Source organism: Cardiocondyla obscurior, linkage group LG02 (genome assembly GCF_019399895.1).
Source record: "Cardiocondyla obscurior isolate alpha-2009 linkage group LG02, Cobs3.1, whole genome shotgun sequence".
Lineage (NCBI taxonomy): Eukaryota > Metazoa > Arthropoda > Insecta > Hymenoptera > Formicidae > Cardiocondyla > Cardiocondyla obscurior.
In genome coordinates, this window is record NC_091865.1 from 7,260,690 (window position 1) to 7,280,851 (window position 20,162).

Sequence of the window (20,162 nt, forward strand, 5' to 3'; positions counted from 1 at the left end):
CTCCAACAGACGATCGCGGGACGAATTCGACGTGGAAGAAAGCAATCAGTTCCCTCCCCTTCCCCCTTTTCCTTAGCACCTCGTATGTAAATTATATTTGGCATTACTTCGTTGTATCATACGCGTTCGTTAATCTGAAGAGCTAATAGCGTTTGCCGTCTATTTTAGGCAGACGTTGTCGAGCGTCATCGGGACGAGACGGGAAATAGAAAAAGCAGCTTGCTGAAACGGTCGCGAGCGACTTCCGACTTCCGGACGTGTCGTGGCCCTCTCGAAGCCGCGCGATCCGCGAAATGTCAAGAGTCGCGCGACCGAGAGATCTCCCGAGGTCGCGGCACGGGCTCGAAACGAACGTTGCCGTTTGCGTCATCCTCCTGGCCGGAGATTTCGGAGCCGTCGTCTGAGAACCACGTAGCCTACGTGACTCGCTGGGCGTCGACGAAGCCACGCGATTCGCCGGCCGACGGTGGCGAGAGAGAAGGAGCGAGAGAGAGAGCAACTGAACGGCCAGGGAGAGACGAAGAGAGCGCGAGGCGGAGTGGAGGCCACGAAGCGAACGGATGGCGCGGGGAGGCCGCGGTGAGACGGGACGCCGAGTGTTAGTAAGCAAGGCAGCCATCTTGTCGAGCTCAGTCGGAAACCAACTGCCGAGCAGTGAGGGATGGTGATGTGGAAGAGAGGCCAGATGTGTTAGACGGATTTTTAATGCGCTTCCGAGCCCGATTGCCGCTACGTGCGAGAGGCTGTGCGATAGCGACGACGGAGCCACGACGACCACCGCGGGGCTTTCGCGTGCGACCAGGCCCGGTACGTCCGGTTAAAAACCTTCAGCCGGGAGGGAGCTGCGGAGGAGCGAGGCGAGGAGGAGAAGGCAGCAGCAGCGGCGGCAGCGGAGGAGGAGGAGGAGGAGGTGGTAGCAGCAGCGAAGAGCAGGTCGTGGAGAAGGTTCTAGCGAGAGGCTGACGGCGAGAGCTTGGCTTCTCAACGGCGGAAGGGCTTGGCTGCTCGGTTGTGAGAAGAGGAAGATACACCGGCGAACAAGATCGACGCCGAGGGCGAGAGAAAGAGCGAGTGAGAAGGAGAAAGGGAGCGAGCGAGAGAGAGAGAGAGAGCGCGCAGAGGAGTAAAAAAAGAGCCCAGCACGGAGGATGACCGGCCGAGAGAAAGTGCAGTGTCAAAGTCTGTGATAGTATTTATTCAAAAACAACAACATCGTTATCAGTAGCACCTGTGGACGTGTCATCTTCGTCAGAGAGGAGGACTGCGCGAAGGCAAGATATATATATTATATATATAAAAAGAGATAAAGAGGGATAGGCTTTATATATTTATTTACATCTGTGATATCGACGCTGATATACATCGACCTTCTTCGCGAGAAAAAGGAGACTAAGAAGAGCGAGAGAGCGAAGCCAGGGACGCGAGACCTGGAGAGACTAGGACCGAGCGAGGGGAATAGAGAGGAACATCGCTCTGAAGAAAGATTATATCAGTATCTTAGTGGATAGGGTTTTTTGTATATACGACTGACTCTTTTTTATAATTATTGCTATCGGTGTGAGTTGCGGAAGAGCGTGCACTTGGACCGATCTCGCGACAGCGGTGAGCCAGGAGATTATCTGATCTTTCCCCGGACGATCGTTCGTGAGGGCGACGAGAGGAGACCATGGTGGAGAAAATTCTGGAGGAGAGAGAGGACGGCACGCAGGAGGCCGGGCGAGGTGAGTTATAAAACATTTGTAACGATGAATTTTTTTTTTTTTTTTTTTTTTTGTAGCGTCAGATTTTTCTGTAATTCCAAAAGATTAATTGATTGCGATTTCACTGCACGTCGGGAGTTTCGTCCGCGAGAAGTCGTTCGTTTCTAGCTTCCCGTCAACGTCTCTGTGACTTCATCGAAGAAAAAGATCCCCGGATTCGTCAAAGAAACTTACGCTGAATCGCGAAACTCTTTCGTCGACGGTTCGTTTTGTCAGACCGGCTAAATTGCGAAGCTCGCAGCGGCCATTTTCACCGGTCGATGTGTAGCGACCCGGTAACGGGTGCCGGAACGAATGCTCTTTCGCGATTTGCGTTTTCACCGTTGTCGCGGGGCAAGCGTAGATAGAAACACAAAGGGAAGGTGGAGAGAAACGATTGACGGGCTTCACGCTCGAGTCGCCGGCAGGAAGAGAGAGACAGAAAGAACCCGCGAGAATACCGGAGAATGCAGACTCTCGTTTAGCGATTCGCTTTTCGTCGCGGAAAATCGCGCCGCGAATACCAATCGGCCGTGGAAGGCGCAACGGAGAGAACTTTCTAGGAGTCGGCGGTCGCGCGCGTCGGCCGACAATTAAGCGGCGACTCGTTCCCTGACCCTCTGCGAGAAACCAAACCCGGCGAGAAAACAGACCAGACGATAATTGTTCGCCCGTTAACTCGGGGAAAAATTTCAATTCGCGAGCTGCGGGAACGAGTTTCGTCATGCTACACGGGATCGCGACATAAACAACCTTTCTGTCTGAGCGCCCAGCTTCGCCGATGAATATTTATCGCGACAATTTTTTTTTTTTTCCCTCCGTTGCAACATCGTTTCGATTGCGATCGAAATTCCGCGCGACTCGCCTTCGCAGTTAAAAGAGGGACATATCGAATAGATCAGCCTCGTCAACGAGCGGAATCGCGTTTATTCTCTTGCGGCTGGGCTGTCAATCGAGCCAGCCGGCAATTATAGCGCCGCCCGAGTCTTTATTATGTCTAAAAGCGGAAACCTGGAAAAATACTCGACGTGGTCTGGCGCCACGTACGAATTATGCAACGGTGCGCGGCATAATGAAGGTGGGACGGACGAGCGCGCGGTTTGCGTCCGAAATAACAGGATGACGAAACGAACGCGTTCCGCACTATCATCTCCCGCACATGACAATCTTTGCCTGCATCTCCGCCCGCTCGTTCATTGACGCATTCGGTCTGCTAATAGCGCGCGCGTATAAATATAAAATCCGTAATTATAATCATCGCGCCCGCAATTTCTCTTCACCGCGACGAAGAGGAGCGGAAGAAAGCGGGGCCGTAAATACGAGACCGCCGAATTCTTATTTCCGTCCGCCGGACTATTTCGCGAATCGAATCCCGCTGAATATGTAATTTGCGCTTGACGCGACGATTTTACGCCAATATTCCGCGAACTCGGGGAGGGGAGGGGATATTTTAGGGGCGGAGGAAAGCGTCTTTTGCAACGTCGTTTTCAACCGGCCACGTCGTTGGCACGATGGATTACTTTTCGGGAGAAGCGCACGGTGAAGGGGTGGAAGGAGGGACAAGTGGGTTAGTCGGTATACGAGGCTTCGAAAGGGGATTTCGGGGTTCCTCAGCACCGGCGGTTCGCGACGCGAAGGGAGAGCGCGAGTAGGGCGACCCAAACAAAGAACGAAGGGAGGAAGGGTCCCGGGCCGCGCATGTCAGTTCGGCGCGCTCTTAAAGCGAAACATGCACGACGCGCGGGACAAAAGAGCCGGTTCGGCACATTTTACGCAGCCGTTTTTTCTCGGTTCCGATCGCCCTCCTCGAAGACGATAGGCGGACGAGTTCCACGAATAAAGCAAGCTGCGTTACCGCGAGGAGACACTCGCGAAACGGATGTGCGTAAGGGAACGCGCGATGAGTAGGAAGGACAAAGCGGCCCAAATATACTCGATGACTCTGCGGGTAGAAGCGCGACAAGTGCAGCTGCGATTTAACAACCGGAACGCGAAGGCCTATCATTTATCTTCTTAGGTCTCTCTCTCTCTTCTTGGACTGGTTCCCGGATCGAACGGGGAAATTTTTCGCAAACAACGGAAAAATTCTGGGCGAGCGTTACCCAGCGAAGCCTTCATGCGCCGATCCTCCGCGTCACATATGTGCAGCCTCACGTAACGATACCGGGTGGAAAAAACTAGAGTCACGCTCCGGCACGCCGTGTGATGACTCCCCTTTTCCGCCTGACCCTTTAATTAGGCGACGACGTTCGCGTACCGGCGCCCTGCTCGCTTTAATGTTATGCGAGCGTTAATGATAGACCATTGTTCCAAGACGCGTCACCTTTCGGAAATTTAGCCGACCGATATACAGTTTCGTTTCGAACAAAGCCCGGTCGTGTAGCCCCAAGACGATTAAAGCGAGCAGAAGTATATCACGTCACTAATTTATTAGCTCAAGCCTAGTTATATTTTCGAAGAGGCTCTCGTGCCCGTTTTACTTTTAATCTGATAAGACGCGAGTTTTTTTTTCTTTTGATTCTCGTGCGGCAGTTCTTCGCCGATATTGTGCACCAATGTTTTTTCTTGATCACTTACATAAGGAGGATTACCCCCGTGACGATTTTCGCGTAATCAGCAGCACCCGCACACGCTTGCGCTCGCGGATAGAACGCTATCGTACGTGCATATCTCGCGTAAGATGGCGGCGTTCCTTTTCTGTGCCAGTCATTGAACTCGCGGTGTCGGTCGTTGTGCGGCGTCGGTGGCGACCGGCGAGGCACGAAAATACACTCGCCGCGCTACCAAAATTATAATCGCGCGTGAAAATATGACCGAGCCACGCCGCTGAAATGTAACAATAGTCGACGCGAGATCAGTAAGTGATTTACCGAAGAAAAAGAGAACAAGAGAAAAAAAAATAAGTTTGATTCGTGCCAGTTTTCGAAGCGATATATTTTTAATTCTTAAAACGAAAGAAACGTATAAGTTAAATTAAATGGAGATGAAAATTAATCTGTACCGACAGAATTAGACTGTATAATTAGAAGAGTAGCTAAGTCGGGATTAATCCATGCCGGTAGAAGCAGCGCAGAGGAGCGTGGTAACTTCGTTCGGTCGCCGAGCCGATTTTGGCTTCGACTATGTTTGTCGTCGATTAACGCAGTCATTGGTCGCGTGAGCTAAATATATAACTCGCGTGTATCCCGCGTTCGATTTGGCGACCGGTGTATCTCGTGCTTGATTCAACGAAATTTCACGCCACGTCGACCTAATCTCCGTCAACAATTTCGGAAGTCGATTGCGACCGTCGGTGACAATGAGATCGGCACTTCGGCTTACGGTTGCACGATGCTCGTTCCCGATCCGGCTCTGATTTCTCCTCGACCCACGCGAACGACCCGTGAGCGCGTTTGCCCGTTCGTTCTCAAAGGAGTGGCACGGAGTTGATTCACTTTGCGCACGCCGATACTTTGCTATTCATCGCGGGATCACGACGATCTCGCCCACGCCCGCATCTCTTCCGCGTCGGTCGAAAGACACCGTTGCAATTCCGCCACCGCGTCGTCGTCGGCGTTCGTTACTTAAAGAGGTCGACTGAAATTATTTCAAGGGGACCCGGTCGCCCGTTAAGCACAGTTGGCTAACTTTCTTAACTTCTAGCAGTTCTTGATTCTTCGCGGCTCTATTTCTAGCGAGACAATCGAGTGGTGTTACTCTTAGCTTCGATCAGCTGATTCAAATATGAGCCCAGGAAAATCTTTCTTCGGCAAAAAAATTTATAAAAATTTTGTAAATAGCCCTTACGTTACGCTTGCGTTCGTGTTGGCTTAGAAGCACATAGAGTTCTACCTGGTTTAATTAAAAAGCAAATAACTCCTTGACTCCTGTAATTAAGCGCAGTTAATATTCGCACGGCCGCAATTACGGATTTTCATTTAGCGTGAGGTATTTTTCAACGCGCGAAAAATATATTCGAGCTTCGACGGGAGACGATGGTCGCGGAAATATCACGCCGTAATCTACAGCGTGACCCCGACCGGGCGATATACATCTCGCGGTAAATATCTGCTGCCGTCATGTATCTCCGTTAACACGCGGATCGTGAATCGCGTACCGGTCCTCTCTCTCGCGAAGCTGCGCCTTCGTGCGCCAAGCCGAGTGAACTTTCCCAGCGAAGAGAACAGAGAGGGAAACGCCAAACTGCCGGCGGCTCGTATTGGCGACCAGCGGTCCCATTTTTAGCGACTGAATTAGAAAGTGCGAGGGACAGAGAGCTTACCTACGTGTACACAGGCCTGGGCCGTGCAAAATCAAAGCCGCTGGCTCGTTGTCTCGCGGCATTAGGCGATTTAGGCGAGTTTCACTTCCGAGAAATTCTTACTCGGGTACTTCATCGACCCGTGATCTTTAATCGTCGAAAACTGAACGGTGGCCGTCCGGTCCGAGTCTTCTCACGACCGCCACCCGCCCGTCCGTCGGATTACTCCGAAGCGTACATGTGTCCGAAACACGCAATGGAAGAGCTACCAGCGGTTTCGAGGAGCTTGCCATTGTGTCGAAAGGGGAGGAAAACGCACGAGGGGGAACGCGATTCCCGTCTTCATTTGCTGCCGGCTAAATCGATTGCGCTTGCCATCCCTGCCAGGCATAAAAGTTCGGTCCTCTATAATCGCGGCACCCCTGTGGAGCCCCGGGACTCTCCCGCCCTTCTTCGTCCCGCGTGTTTTATTACACAGAGGGGAGGAAAGCCGCCCCAGAATATTCGGTCAGGAAGGGACTGACTGCCGAACACGGCGATTTTCAGCAAAACTTCTCTCCCACACGATTATTGTCCCATTATTTTTTTTTTTACGACACGGTGCCACCTTGCTCGCCACTTGGACCTCCGGTTCGATCTGGTTTTGGGCCTGATCAAGTTGGGGCGGCAGGTAGCTCGAATCCCACGGCCGGCATGTAAAAACGTTGAACGGAATAATTCTCCGATGTTGGAAATAGCCGAGTGACGCTGCAGAGTCTAGCGAGCGATAATTATAACAACGCGCGGGCATTATTTTAAACCCTCAACTAATGAGAGTACGGTTATTCATAAAAGCGACGCGCGTCCCGATGAATGCGAGGTTCCCTGGTTACGCGGGGATCTTTTTCCGTAACCGATCTTCATCTTCCTCGGCGTGTCAAGCCGCGGGATGAAATTTCGCTGCTTCTATCGGGTCGTAAATTATTGGTTAAATATATCCACCGACGAAAATTATCGCAACAAGCGGAAAGGAGAGGGATGACTAAGCCGCCGCCGCCGCAACGTCGATAAGCCTCACAATAATAAATGGCGATAACGCGAAACGCGAGTCCGTCACGTGTGGTAGGCCACGAGAGAGCTACTTTGTCCGCAAATAAACACGCTCGTTGCACAACCGCGTCTTCAGAGATGCCCCGTTTTATGCCGTGCATGCATATTCACGGTGAAAAATTACTTTGCCGTTATTTTTAGCCGTCTTTGTCTCGTCATTCGGGTCAGAGTCTTCGTTCTAATCGTGTGAAAAATAAGTGAACTAGATTAACGAAAGAATTGTAAACGTAAAAACTTACTCGTGCTTGTTAATGAGTTTGTCGGATCTTTCAATGAAACTCGATTAAAGCGGCGTGCATTTGTGAAAGAGATGCTAGGCGGAAAGGTGTGGTCAACAAATTGTGAACTCGAATTAATAACGTATTGTGTGTTTCAGGCGACGGCACCTGCCGGGATGTGGCTTCAACGGGAGAATCCATGAGCGCGGTGCAGGCTCGTCAGGAGGAGGCAAGACGCAAGAGGCGCAGGAAGAGACGCTCCGGCTCCTCCGTGGTGTCCACCTGCTTCCAAGGTAAATTCGCACGACTTCGATCACGAGAGAGGGTGCAAGAGAATGTTTGACGATGAGAGATTTGTGCGACTGTTTGGATCCCGTCGCACGATAACAGAAAAAGGGAGAGAGACAGACAGAGCGAGGAAGGAAGAGAGCGCGAACGGAAATTAGGTAGGACGGCTGTTTTCGATCTCCCGATGTGAGCACTTCGGTGTGCATGCATCCCTTCGCGGCGCGGCTTTTTCTCCTATTTTACACCAGTGACTTGCAGTTCTCCTTCGTAGATATATGTGACCTTGGACAAGTTCGGAACGCTCGAGAAACTCGCGCGGGGTGGCGATAATCGATCGCGCAGGCGGCCTGGAATTTTGCGTGCCGCCGCTTGTTTATGAACACCGGAAGTCCGCTGTTACCCCTTGGGCCTCCGACGCCGGGTGCGCCCCGAAGAATAAAACGTAGTCAAACAATGCCCGAGCTCTCGCTTTCGTCTTACACTTATTGGAAGAACTCCAAGGCGAGTTACTTGTTTACGAGTCTGCCCAGTAATACCAGACATGGAGAACAGTTTGAGGCACGAAGAAAGAATAGCAGAGACGCTTGAACACGCGCGGATGCCTTTGTTTTTTTTTTCTCTTTTTTTTTGTGGGTTTTTAGATGCGAATCGGACAGTTAATTGAAATTAATGTCTCTAATTTAGATTGAATTTTAATAGCTTTAATCCGTACATTTATCTCGATGTAACTTTTAACACTAATAAGTTTTGATATATTTAATTTAAATCGGCATGTAAAGGTCCACGTGTACACCGTTTTTGTTTATACCACAGAAATGTCTGCGTTGACAGTTTATCGCTGAGCGTACGCAAAGTACGGCAGTTTTTACACCCCTAAGCTGATAAACTGGTCGACGAAGAACACGAGATCGGAATTAATCCGAGTTGCGCAGCTGGCAAATACGGTTATTCGGCCACGGAGCCGCTCACTCGATCGATACGGTGCGGCCCACAGAGAGCTATGAATTTATTGTACGTGTTTTCGGTGCTAAAGAGTCGGTTTGGTTTAGATTCTCGAGCTTTAGAATTATTTGCATTTCAGCGCAGTAATTTGTAAATAATTATTATATAATTAACAAGTAATTTTTTCAAATAAAATTGATTAAAATTAACATTCTGACACGGGCAGAATAATGAATCTTCTTGAGCAACTCAATTGTACAAATTAAATCTTAAAGAAGAGATTAGATAATAATTTGGTAAAATTTGCAGACGTGATTAATTTGTCTTATCAAAAACATTACGTATGTATTTATTATACAATATGTATATCTCAGTAGTCTCAACAAAACGTTAAAAAATTTCAATCATTGCAGTGTCACAAAAAATACTGATCTCGTTTTAAGTAAATGTGAAGAACCAAGTTCGCAATCCCGACCGGTTTCGTCACTTCACGTGATCGATTTGCGAGCTCGAGAAACTTCCACTCCACCAAGACGGTGCATATGCCTCCGCTATATGTATACCGAAGTAGATGAAACGACTCGGTCAAGAGTCCGCCGAACTTAAGCGTAAAACTGCTGTCGCAATCATTCGCCTAGTGAAAATGTAATCCGGGTTAATTTTGTCAAAGACGCCCGATTGTTAAGCGAGCCCTTTTGCGCCCGGTATTACTTCTTCTGGGCCGTTAATTACGAATAGGTCGATGATCGCGGAATTTTCGAAGCAACGCTATTTTTGAGCGGGACGCTTGTTAAAATTGGCGCAGAACGACGTAAACGACGTGGATGCATATTATCGGGCTCCGGTTGCTAGGCGCCTAAGCGACGCTGCCATGCGCGCGTATCCTGACGTAGAATATCGGAGGGAAAGGTGGAACGGGTGGCAAGATGCGCAGCGACGAAGAGGGAGATATAGGCAAACCGAGGCGCGCGGTGTAGCGTCAGGCTCTCGCGAGAAGGCCGCGAGGTAGGGATGGACACGAAGGGATGGGACGCGCCGGCGGACTCGGCGAGGATAGAAAGAAGGAAAGGAGCCGGTGGCGTAGTCCGATGCGCGAACTTCCGAGAGAGAGGGAAAATTCGGTGTATATGCGTCGTAGTTCCACGCTACGATCTCGGCCACCCCCTCTCGACCTTGACATTGCCCGGCCGTTAGAGCAGGACGCGCACACATACATATACACCGTCCATCACGCACCCGTTCGCGGTCCAAGCCTCGCCTGAAACCGGAGATAATTGGGCTTTTCGAGCGTAACAAGCTACCGCGATCGAACGAGATATAGAGAACTCGAGACATTCCTCTTTCAATGACTTTCAATGGCAAACTCGAGTAAGCGAAATATCACATGTTTAAAAATAATCGAAGTAGCGAAATTAATAACAAAATTTGTCTTGCAGACACAAACTACCGTGGGCATTCTTGTCTTTCTTCTGGAAGCGGAGCTAAAAGAAAAAGAGATATCCTGGCCGATCGCGTCGTGGAGGAAAGCGTCTCTAATGCGCGGCTCTTGTGTGCTTGGATCGATTCGTTCTCGATGTTAGGCTCCCCTCTAGTCATTACAATGTCAACGCGATACGGTGCGACGTAATCGTCAACCGCGTATTCGTAAAGAGCGATGCGCAATTCCATGCCGAATGGGTATCGTGCGGGTGTCGCATTGATTCATCGCGGTGAATCCGCTCGTGGATGCAAGAAACTGCGATGTTTTTTACCTCGGCAAGCCGGAAAAGTTTCGCAATCTTTGAACGAGTGTACGCTCGATTCCAGAAATGCCTTTAACATTACCGTAAATATCTAAGCGTTGCATGGATATTTGCGACTTAAAACTGTAGCTTCTGAAAATGTTTTAACGCATAAAAGATTAAGCGTAAAGAGTCATAACCGATTATACTATAATAAATTAGTTAGAATATAATTATAATTTTTAATCGGTAATAAAATAATTGTATCTTATTTGAAAGAGCTTAGCGAAAATTTGAGATAATGTATGACTGCATTATAAGTTTAAGTATAATCGAAAAAGCAAAGATGTTATCTTAAAGATGAGTGTAAAAGAATTTTTACTCTCTATTACAGAACTGTACAAATTGACTGGAGAAGTTCTTGGAGAAGGTGCTTACGCCTCAGTCCAGACCTGTACGTCCCTTTACACGGACCTCGAGTACGCCGTAAAGATCATTGACAAGATTCCCGGACACGCACGCGCCAGAGTATTCAAGGAAGTCGAGACGTTCCATCATTGTCAGGGTCACCCAAACATCATACAACTCATCGAGTTTTTCGAGGATGACGAGAAGTTTTATCTCGTATTTGAGAAGATCAACGGTGGCCAGCTGTTGAACAGGATTCAGGAACGAATTCACTTTACCGAAAGAGAGGCGAGCCAAATCGTCAAAGAGATTGCAAGTGCGCTCGACTTCCTTCACAAGAAAGGTAATTTCAGGGAGACTAAGTGATCCCATTGATTCGTTTAATCGATAAAAATCACATGCTACTTGACAAAAGCTTAGGAATTGACTATGATATTTATATGTTTTAATCGTATATGTCTTGTTATGTGTTCAGGTATTGCTCATAGAGATCTCAAGCCTGAGAATCTCTTGTGCGTGTATCCGGACAAGTTGACGCCGATCAAGGTATGCGACTTTGATCTTGGCTCAGGTATCAAGTTCAACAACTCGTTGTCTAGTCCTGTGGCTACGCCGCAGCTTTTGACACCGGTGGGCAGCGCCGAGTTTATGGCGCCGGAAGTGGTCGAGGCTTTCATCGGCGAGGCCAATTATTACGACAAACGTTGCGATCTCTGGAGTCTCGGCGTTATTATGTACATTCTTCTCTGCGGTTATCCGCCTTTCTATGGAAACTGCGGCACCGATTGCGGTTGGGGCAGAGGAGAGAATTGCCAGGCCTGTCAAGAGTTGCTTTTCACCAGTATTCAGGAAGGTAGATACGAGTTTCCCGACAAGGAGTGGAGATGCATTTCTGAGGACGCGAAGGACTTGATCAGAGGCTTGCTCGTTAAGGAGGCCCACCAAAGGCTTAGCGCCGATAGTATTTTGAAACATCCCTGGATTAATCCCGGGCCGACTTCCGTCGAAACTGGTGATCGATCACTTACCACGCCTCATATCATAAGGTAGATATTTCTTTACTATCTTTTTCAATCACTTTATTATCGCATGATTGATCACTTGCAAGCATATACGCTACGTTTATCTTTAGGAGGAACAACTCCGCTCGAGAACTCTCAGCGTTCGCCGAGTCTGCAATGGCTGTGAATCGCGTGGTACTTCAGCATTTCTCTCTGAATCTCGAGGAGCTGGCGGAGAATCGAGAGCCCAGACTGTCTACGTCATCAACTGACGACGATAATCATCCGTACGGTCACATGTCCGACTCCAGCAGCGAGCTGTCCGAGAACAGTAAGCACTTAACAACGCATTCGTCTAGTGAGTTTGACGGCTCACGGCCAAAATCTTGCTCCGTGCGCTCCAGCGTCGATCTGAATGATTCAAAGATCATTGGCAAGAATCGCGTCATCAGTAAGGACTCGTTGCAGAATTGGTTTGGGCTATCACCGCCGACTGAGAGTCGTCTGATGCAGCGCCGTTTGAAGGCACGCTCAGACCTGCTCGAACGTCAAACCGGCAAAGCGGTAATTGCGTCTCCGAGTGGCTGAGAAGTCGCTGTAGAACCGATCACTTTTTCTCGCTACAGTATCACTTGTCTTTTTGTAGCTATGTGAAAAAACGCGAACGATGTACAATACCTTTTCCAATGGCTTAGGAAGCTAACGTAGCATAAGTCGGGTTTTTGATTCTGCGCGGATAATGAGAACAGGCTCAATCATTTACGATAGTGACGACAGCGATAATAATCAGAAAGTATTTGCCGCGAAAAGTAATCGAACAGAATATCGTTATTTTCTTTTCTTTCTCAATTATCCTAAGCTTGTTTTAAACTTCTTTTAACAGACAGTTGGATGGCAACCAGAGTGTTTTTATTTCCAATATAAAATATATCTTAATTTCAAATTAATTGGTAACACGATAATTATGACACTTAAATAATTAACTATTAAAGTAAAAGTAAAATATAAAATAAGGGATTTAGAGAAATACTTTATTTAGAATATAATTCTTAATCGTAATATTATATGTATGCATATATACATGTATATATGTATACATATATATACGTATACTAATGTGTGCGCTGTAAACGCAGCGAAGTGTACTATGCCGCGGTATGCAAGGACGATATTTATCATAATCGAGGCAAAAAGAAAGATAATTATACTGCAGTTTGACTCCAATCATCGACGTTGCGCTGCGCGCGCGAGTAATTTCTTTCTCGTCTTTCCTGGAAATAAAAACAAGTCTGATTTCATCGAACATTGTTATCCTCGCTGCGTGCAGTGTTATCCACGCAGTCATATGTTGCATATTGTACAGAGATAGTTACACAACACATGCATCGAACATCACTTGCAGTATACGTACTGATGTATTCGGATATTCCATTCATTCGCACGTCAACATCGTATTGCGCAAGTGAATAAACATTGTGGATAAGCATCTTGAATATAATTTGGAATAGCACGTTGCTACAACTAACGTTGTCGGCAATCTTATTCTTTCCCTACGGAGTAGTGTACACGTTAACCCACGTGCGTGCGTCGTGTATAGGACAGAAAAAAAAGCAACAGAAAAGTGAAGATCCCTCGTGATCGTGATAGTTCGTGCGCCGTTGAACGTACGAGCATCTCTATTACGTAAACATTATTTTTATTTTTTTTTGTCCGCTGAATTCTTTAAATGGAAAAAAAAATTAACAGACGCAACCGACGTAAGGTGAAAAAGATGTTCCTTTTACTGCTTTTTTGATATTGTTTCATGTTCGAGCCATAATATATTTTCGAATCGGAGCAAACGGGGTGAGCGCATCTCGGCCCGCAGGTGCAGATTAGTTTGCTCATATTAGATAATAGAAACGCGATAGATTATAAGTCGGCAAGATTTCAAAGCAACATTTAAAACTAAAGTTAATCGAAAGTGGATCAAAAGGAGAAAGTGACTAGTTTGTTTAGAGTTTCTCAGTTGTTAAATTACGGTATATTGTTCATTGGTTTACGTGTTAAATACTTTTGTAGTTTTACCGACCAAAAATTGTTTTAACGCTGGCCCACCCACGATAATGCTTTATACCTTGGTTACAAATTTTTTTTTTTTTTTTTTTTTCAACAACTTTATTCAACAAACATTTACGAAACAGTTTGGTTTAAATAAGAATAAATCACCGGCTAACATTTTTTTTTATTTTATCGTACGTTTTAAAAGAAAAGGATAAAAGAATTTCTCTTTCATTCATGTCTTGATACGGTGAACAGATTTTACTCAGGGCAGCTGGGAAATCGCTGCACGGTATTCTATACTCGTACAATTAAAAAGTGATGAAGATGAGGAGAAAAACTATCTATAAGATTTACAAAGTGCAGTTCCTTCGGAATTAACATCGACGTTGTTGGTATTCGCACCTCGGGATTTCGCGATCTTCCTTGCAGAAACGTGTAACTCTGGAGGGCTGCGAGTGTAACATGCGTTTGTACATTGTAATTGCATCATTTGAAACTTTCTTAGAAAGTCATTCGCTTGCTGTAGCATACACGGCGGATATGGCTTTTGTAAACCTCTGTCTTCTTTGTACTTTGTAAGTACCGGCAAGGTGAAAAGATTTAGAGTTTATAGCGCGCGTGGATGAGATTATATATATGTATATATACATATGTATATATATATGTATATATATGTATATGTATATATGTATATATATGAGACTCGTGTAAATAAAATAAAAAAGCTACGATGTGTAGAAATATGGAAAGCAATATATAATGTGAGCTCTCTTAAGAGAAAATATTGGAAGATTAATATATTTATCGGCCTCTTTGCGCAAGGCTAAATAATTTTTCCTATCGTTCTTTAATTAACCGTGACACGAATCTATAATTCCATTATAAAAAAAAGGCTTATTTTCCCCGCTTGTCTTTCTTTATTCGTCTTGCGCGAAGCTCTATACGGTATATTCATCATATTAAGCAATTAAGCGTACCTCTCAGAAAAAATGATGCAAAACTGTTCATTATCTCTTCTATCGGGTCGTGAAACGAAGGGATTTTTCTTTTGTGTCGATTGTGTGTTTTGGTAATGAGTCAATGTAGACTCGAATGTATAAGTGGGTGCGCTTTCTTTTTTTAAAAGAAAAAGAATAGTGTAAAAGGATACGAAAGTGAAATGCATGAGGAAGTGTGTCGGCGTAAGGGAAAAAATATGAAAGGAAAAGAAAAAAAAAATATACAAAAATGGCCATAATACACAGATCTGTGCGAATTTAAGAGTGTATAATACAGTATAAATGTGCATGTGAATGCGCGAATGTGTGTATGCGTGCATGTGTATTACGTCTTGGTGTGCTGCACAGCGTGAAAAGAAGCGTGCGGGAGAAATTAATTACTAGCCTTTAAGAGAAAAACCCAACACCTTGTCGTAAGTTTTGTAGTGTAAGTTTGTACCGCTGCGCCATACCGACTTATTGCCAGATCGATTGCTTATTTTTATCCCTTTACATCTCTCCATTCTGTATTATTTCGCGAGCGGATCGTCTTAACACTTTCGTTCACCCGGTTCACGAGAGTCAGACACGATCAACATAATTGTTTCGATCGCCGAAGATTGGAATTGTGATAACGCTTTTCTTGTGCAGTGGCTGGACCATAACAGTTGCATCGTCGGTATGGCACAGTCGGTTGGCTGTAAATGCGAGGCGCAGACATTATCATTCTCATTTTCTTCCTTGTAATACATGGTAAGCGTTATAAGTCACTTTGCCGAATGTCAAGTTGACGAAGGAAGCGTGTAAGATGTGCTGATGTGTATTTTGCGCGTCGTGCCAACGCCGTGGCGCGGGTAATCCTACGGAGGAACGAGTCACGATGTGAGGAGACAGCGAGAAAAATTTTCGTTACACTTTTAAAAAAAAAAACAAAAAACAAAAAAAAAACCAAAAAAACAAAAAAAGTGCGAAAAGGAAAAAAAAAGATAAAAATAATCATCACGTGTCATATACATTTTAAGTGGTACGCGTCCCGTTCCTCTCATCTTCTACCCGCACACTCTTCGCCGGATCTTGTAAAATCCGCTTATCCAGATAGTATCCGCGCGATTGACACATATCTTTACGAAGGACGAGCACCTCCTTTTCAGTGAGAGAAGACGAAAGGAGATGCGTTATCAAACGCGCGACGAGCGCATTTTTTTCACGAGCAAAAAAATAATAATGTGTTATTAAGCACAGGCTAATGTGTTCGAGATTACATCACAAGCGGTCTCTGATCCCATCGTTTAGTTTCGTCGCGGAGGAAAAAGGAAAAGAGTGTGCGGTGACTCGACAAGAGCTGATTTTCCATCACTTTTCTTATTCTTGTAATCGTAGTAGGTATATCGATCGAAGGGACAGTAAGAGAAAACTGGAGAATGTAAATAAGATTTATCTCGTAGCTATAGTGCCTATATCCTAAAAGAGCTAGATCGATAGGTAGTTCTCCCCAGTTTTCATCCCGATCCAATATCCTTTTCCCGTTCGCCCTTTCCACAATACGCAACGCACGTCCTTCACATTTTCACGATTTTCTGAACCAGAACCCTCTCCCTTGAAATTGAAAAACATTCCTCTCCGAATCGACCTCCATTCACACATCACGAGCCCTTTTCCTATTACCACATCATCATCCCCATCCTCATCTTCACGCATCCCAAAAAAATTGTTATAAAACGAGAAAAATGGCCAAAAAATATTTTTTATTTTTCATACCTACTTGTATGTAGAACATATATGATATATTTTTTTGACACGGTTGAGGAGATGGAGCTTGATTGCGAAGAAAGAAAGGAGTGACCATGTCGCATTTCTGGAATTGTTCTCAAGATTACGATTGAAAACATCTGAAAGAAACGATTAGAGGATGCGATGGTCACCCCTTTATTCCTTGCGTTTGGTGCGATATCTTACTGCTTAGTATTAGAGATTTTGTAAACCGAAGTCGTTCTTCAGTTTTGCGAGAGATTGAGAGAATGAGAGTAAAAGAGAGAGAGAGAGAAAACGTTCGAGAACAAGGGCTAAAGTCCATTTAACAACGTGCTCACGTATCATTTTCAAAACTGTATTACGCGGTAATATTTGATAAATTTTCTTTTTTTTAAAAGAATATCAAACCCGGAGATCTTTTTTCGCTTTTACCACGTGATTTAGTCACTTAATTTGCATTTGGAACGATCGTGTTGCGTTGTTTCTTTTAAATGATTGTGAATGAATGATGTTAGACACTAAAGAAAAAAAAAATATATATATAAAAAAAATACAAAAAAAAAAAAAAAAAAAATAAGATGTGAGCACGGAGGCGCTAATTTCTCGTACGTATTTTTATCTGTATTTTAAGTGGCGCGCGTTAGTAGCGCGAGAAACATGTAAATGTTGAGACTGGATTATGAACGTACAAAAATACCTTATACCTGTAAACAAGACATGTTAATCACTTCGCGATTCGATCAACGCGTACGATCGTCCGAGGGAGCGAGAAGTGTGATTTGATTCGATTCCACATGCAACAATTCTTACGACTGGAGCATATATTATCTGTGAATCGGATGCAGACCAGTAATGGCGAAATTTAATTTAAAAAAATCTGATTTGTCATTAATTCCTCACACGATTGATCATTAAAATGTATATTTTTTAAGCGAAATTAAGAGACATTTTATTACATTCTTTCCTTAACTTACATATACACATACACACACACATGTAAACATGTGCATACATACTCTTGTATCGACATCATATAAACTTTCTCTCGAATTGTTTGGCATATCCGCGTCATTGTTTTGCAATCGTGAATCCATACTGATAAAATTCATCTCACTCCCCCATCTTGATTTCGAGAGATATCACGATTGTCGAGTGAAGCATAAGCGAATATGCGACCGGAATGAACTCCTGAAGGCCCAGCTTTCATCGACAAGTGGCACGCGATACGAACTGTGAAAGATGAAAGTTAATCGAAGACAAAATATATCACACCAACTCCGAAAGCTAGTATTTAACAAACTCGAGAACATCTCATGATCTCGTTCGCGAAGACGTATCCAGTTAACTTAGAGAAGAAGCCCTTAGCCAAAACAGCGATTTGTGTAAAATCGTGTCCATGTCGAAGGAATTAATTAGAAAGTAGCTGATTTGTATAATTACAAAAAAAAAAATAAATAAATAATTAAATCTGGGAAACCGTCTGAAGAATACAAGAAATGCATGGAAAGTTCGTTCTAAGCGCTTCTTGATTCCTAGCGCGAGATGCATTCGACATGGTCGCGGTTCTGAGGAACTGGTGATCGCCAACAGAGCGTTATTTAATTTCGTACGTGCACGCCGTCCTTGCGCGTCGACGTTCAAGTCGGCCACAAGCGTATATATGAGTACAAATTGCAACCCTTCGTGTTAAAAGAAAATACAGAGGCGGGATGCAGTCTGTTAACGAGCGTAAGATGCCTCGACGGTTCGAAGAATAGCTTTATCCTGAAAAATCGTCGATGCTTCTTACACTTTTTTTTACAAAACATCCTGTCGTACAGAATTACTGTTGAACCTCCGTATTTTTCACTGCTATTTTTAACAACTAAATTTCTTAATTTTTTTCTATCGCGCTTTTCGATTTCGCTCAACAAAAAATAATATATTTTATTTACTTTCTCTCGAATAATTTAATCATGACGTTTTATTAGGTGCACAAAATTGTTTTAATCCAAAAGTAATAAATTAATAAAGAGATTAAGGTTTTAGCTTACTATAAATACGGAGATTCGACTGTGAGTCTGACCGATTTGTAGTTATTAAAGCGTCTGATCGTTTCCTCTACAAAAGAAAAATTTATCCCCCGTTTTCGACTGGACAGAGTCGCGATCGCGTTTTTCTAGCTTCAACAACGAAAAGCTCCACGAAAGCTAGGGGATATTTTTTAATTGATCATATTCTATAGAAAAATATTAAGTTGAGGATACTATTCGCAAATTGGATATAATTACAAAAGAAAAAAAAAAAAAAGTAACGAAGAATAAATGCGGAAATCGGGGAGAAATGCTCCTTTTGATTTCGACGAACGCACTATCGATCGCAACGTGCTTTCTGCCGCGTAACAAAGTAATCCGAGAATCTTGAGAACCCAAGGTATCCTTGAGAGGATCTCACGTATTTTTCTATGGGGACTCGCGAGGACGCTCTTCGTAATAAAGTCTTAAAGAAATTCGTCCTGTGTGTTTGCGTGCGTGTATATCAATCAAGCCCACAGTGAATCGCGTAAGAATTTACCTTGTTGACCTTTTCCGATGTTTAATTGCAGTTACGCGGTTTCGGGATTAACGAAAATCCGTTGTTGAATCTTGAAACTATTCTATGGAAAATGAGAGAAAGTGGAAAGAAGAGAGAAAGAGAATATGTCGTCACGATGATCCTCGAACTTCAACGTACTCTTCGATTACGCAATGACGGCACGCCATATCGGTATGTCCGTAGTATGTAATAACGACTGATAATCCATACGTCTTGTCCACACATTATAATTTTTTCCGTATCGTCGACACTCGTTCTTCGCAAAGTTGACGGTGCAGAATCTGCTCCAAATCTTTTGCGATAGCGATGCAAAGTTGTAGAAATCTGAAATAAAAAAAAAATTAATCATGGGACTTAAAGATAACGCGGACAAACCGAGTTGGCGTCAATGCTATGTCAACGGCAGATTTCTAAGAGTTTGACCGAGAAGCGTTACGAAGTGCGAAGTGAGTTTGTTTAAACACCGATTACCGCGTACCAAATCGGTAAGAATGCAATGGCTGTAAACGTCCTATAATTAATGCGAGTCAATACGAGGATTCTGACGGGGATGCTTTTTGTATTACAAGAAGTAACGAACACGACAAATACAAGAGAGACTGAATGAGTGTGAGAAATTCTTCGTTAAGAAAGAAAAAAAAAGAATGAGAGAAGTTTTCGTTTTCCGAAAACGGCCGCCTCTTCTCTCGGGAGCTTCATTCGTTGGTGTGCAGTTATTTAATTGGCAAACAGGCGTGAAAAGATAGCGCGGATATTAAACGGCGATAAGGAGATAGAGAAGCGCCAAGGTCGATAAAAGGAAAACGAAGAGAGTCAGAGTTGAGAGATTTGTAATATCGCTGCGCCAGATTATAACCACTATTAGCCGTATATACTTTATTGGAATATATGAATTATTAATGGGGAGAAAAAGTCGAAAATAAAGAGAGAGGCAAATATGGAAGAGTCGTACCGACCTCGTTATTCCGCGAAACCAGTTTTCACTCGCGAGCTTTCTGCAATCCACATCGTCGTCCTTTCAATTTCTTTTTTCTCACTTTGCGCTCATCTCTTTGAATTTAAGTTTTTTTTTCCTGGTAAGAAAGGTTTCCCAACCATTCAAAAGAGCGATGCAATGTCGCAAATCATTATTTCTCCTAAAAAAATTAAGTTTGTTACAATTTTTTATAG

The 20,162-nt window shown here is 44.6% G+C and overlaps 1 protein-coding gene across 1 annotated transcript; it reads left to right on the forward strand.

Annotated features, from left to right (window-relative positions):
• The first annotated feature begins 610 nt into the window (after positions 1-610).
• LOC139113330 (MAP kinase-interacting serine/threonine-protein kinase 1) lies at positions 611-19,935 on the forward strand. The gene is made up of 5 exons (XM_070674413.1): positions 611-1,721; positions 7,445-7,579; positions 10,632-10,988; positions 11,121-11,691; positions 11,778-19,935. Exons 1-5 carry the CDS (start codon positions 1,667-1,669, stop codon positions 12,232-12,234), a joined length of 1,575 nt encoding a protein of 524 aa, XP_070530514.1. The 5' UTR covers positions 611-1,666; the 3' UTR covers positions 12,235-19,935.
• Positions 19,936-20,162: the final 227 nt, after the last annotated feature.

Excerpts from the sequence above, each read along its gene's own strand:
- LOC139113330 (XM_070674413.1), top strand. The coding sequence starts at position 1,667 with ATGGTGGAGAAAATTCTGGAGGAGAGAGAGGACGGCACGCAGGAGGCC. Across the intron at positions 1,722-7,444 it reads CACGCAGGAGGCCGGGCGAG|GCGACGGCACCTGCCGGGAT; the intron begins GTGAGTTATAAA and ends TGTGTGTTTCAG. Across the intron at positions 7,580-10,631 it reads GGTGTCCACCTGCTTCCAAG|AACTGTACAAATTGACTGGA; the intron begins GTAAATTCGCAC and ends TCTCTATTACAG.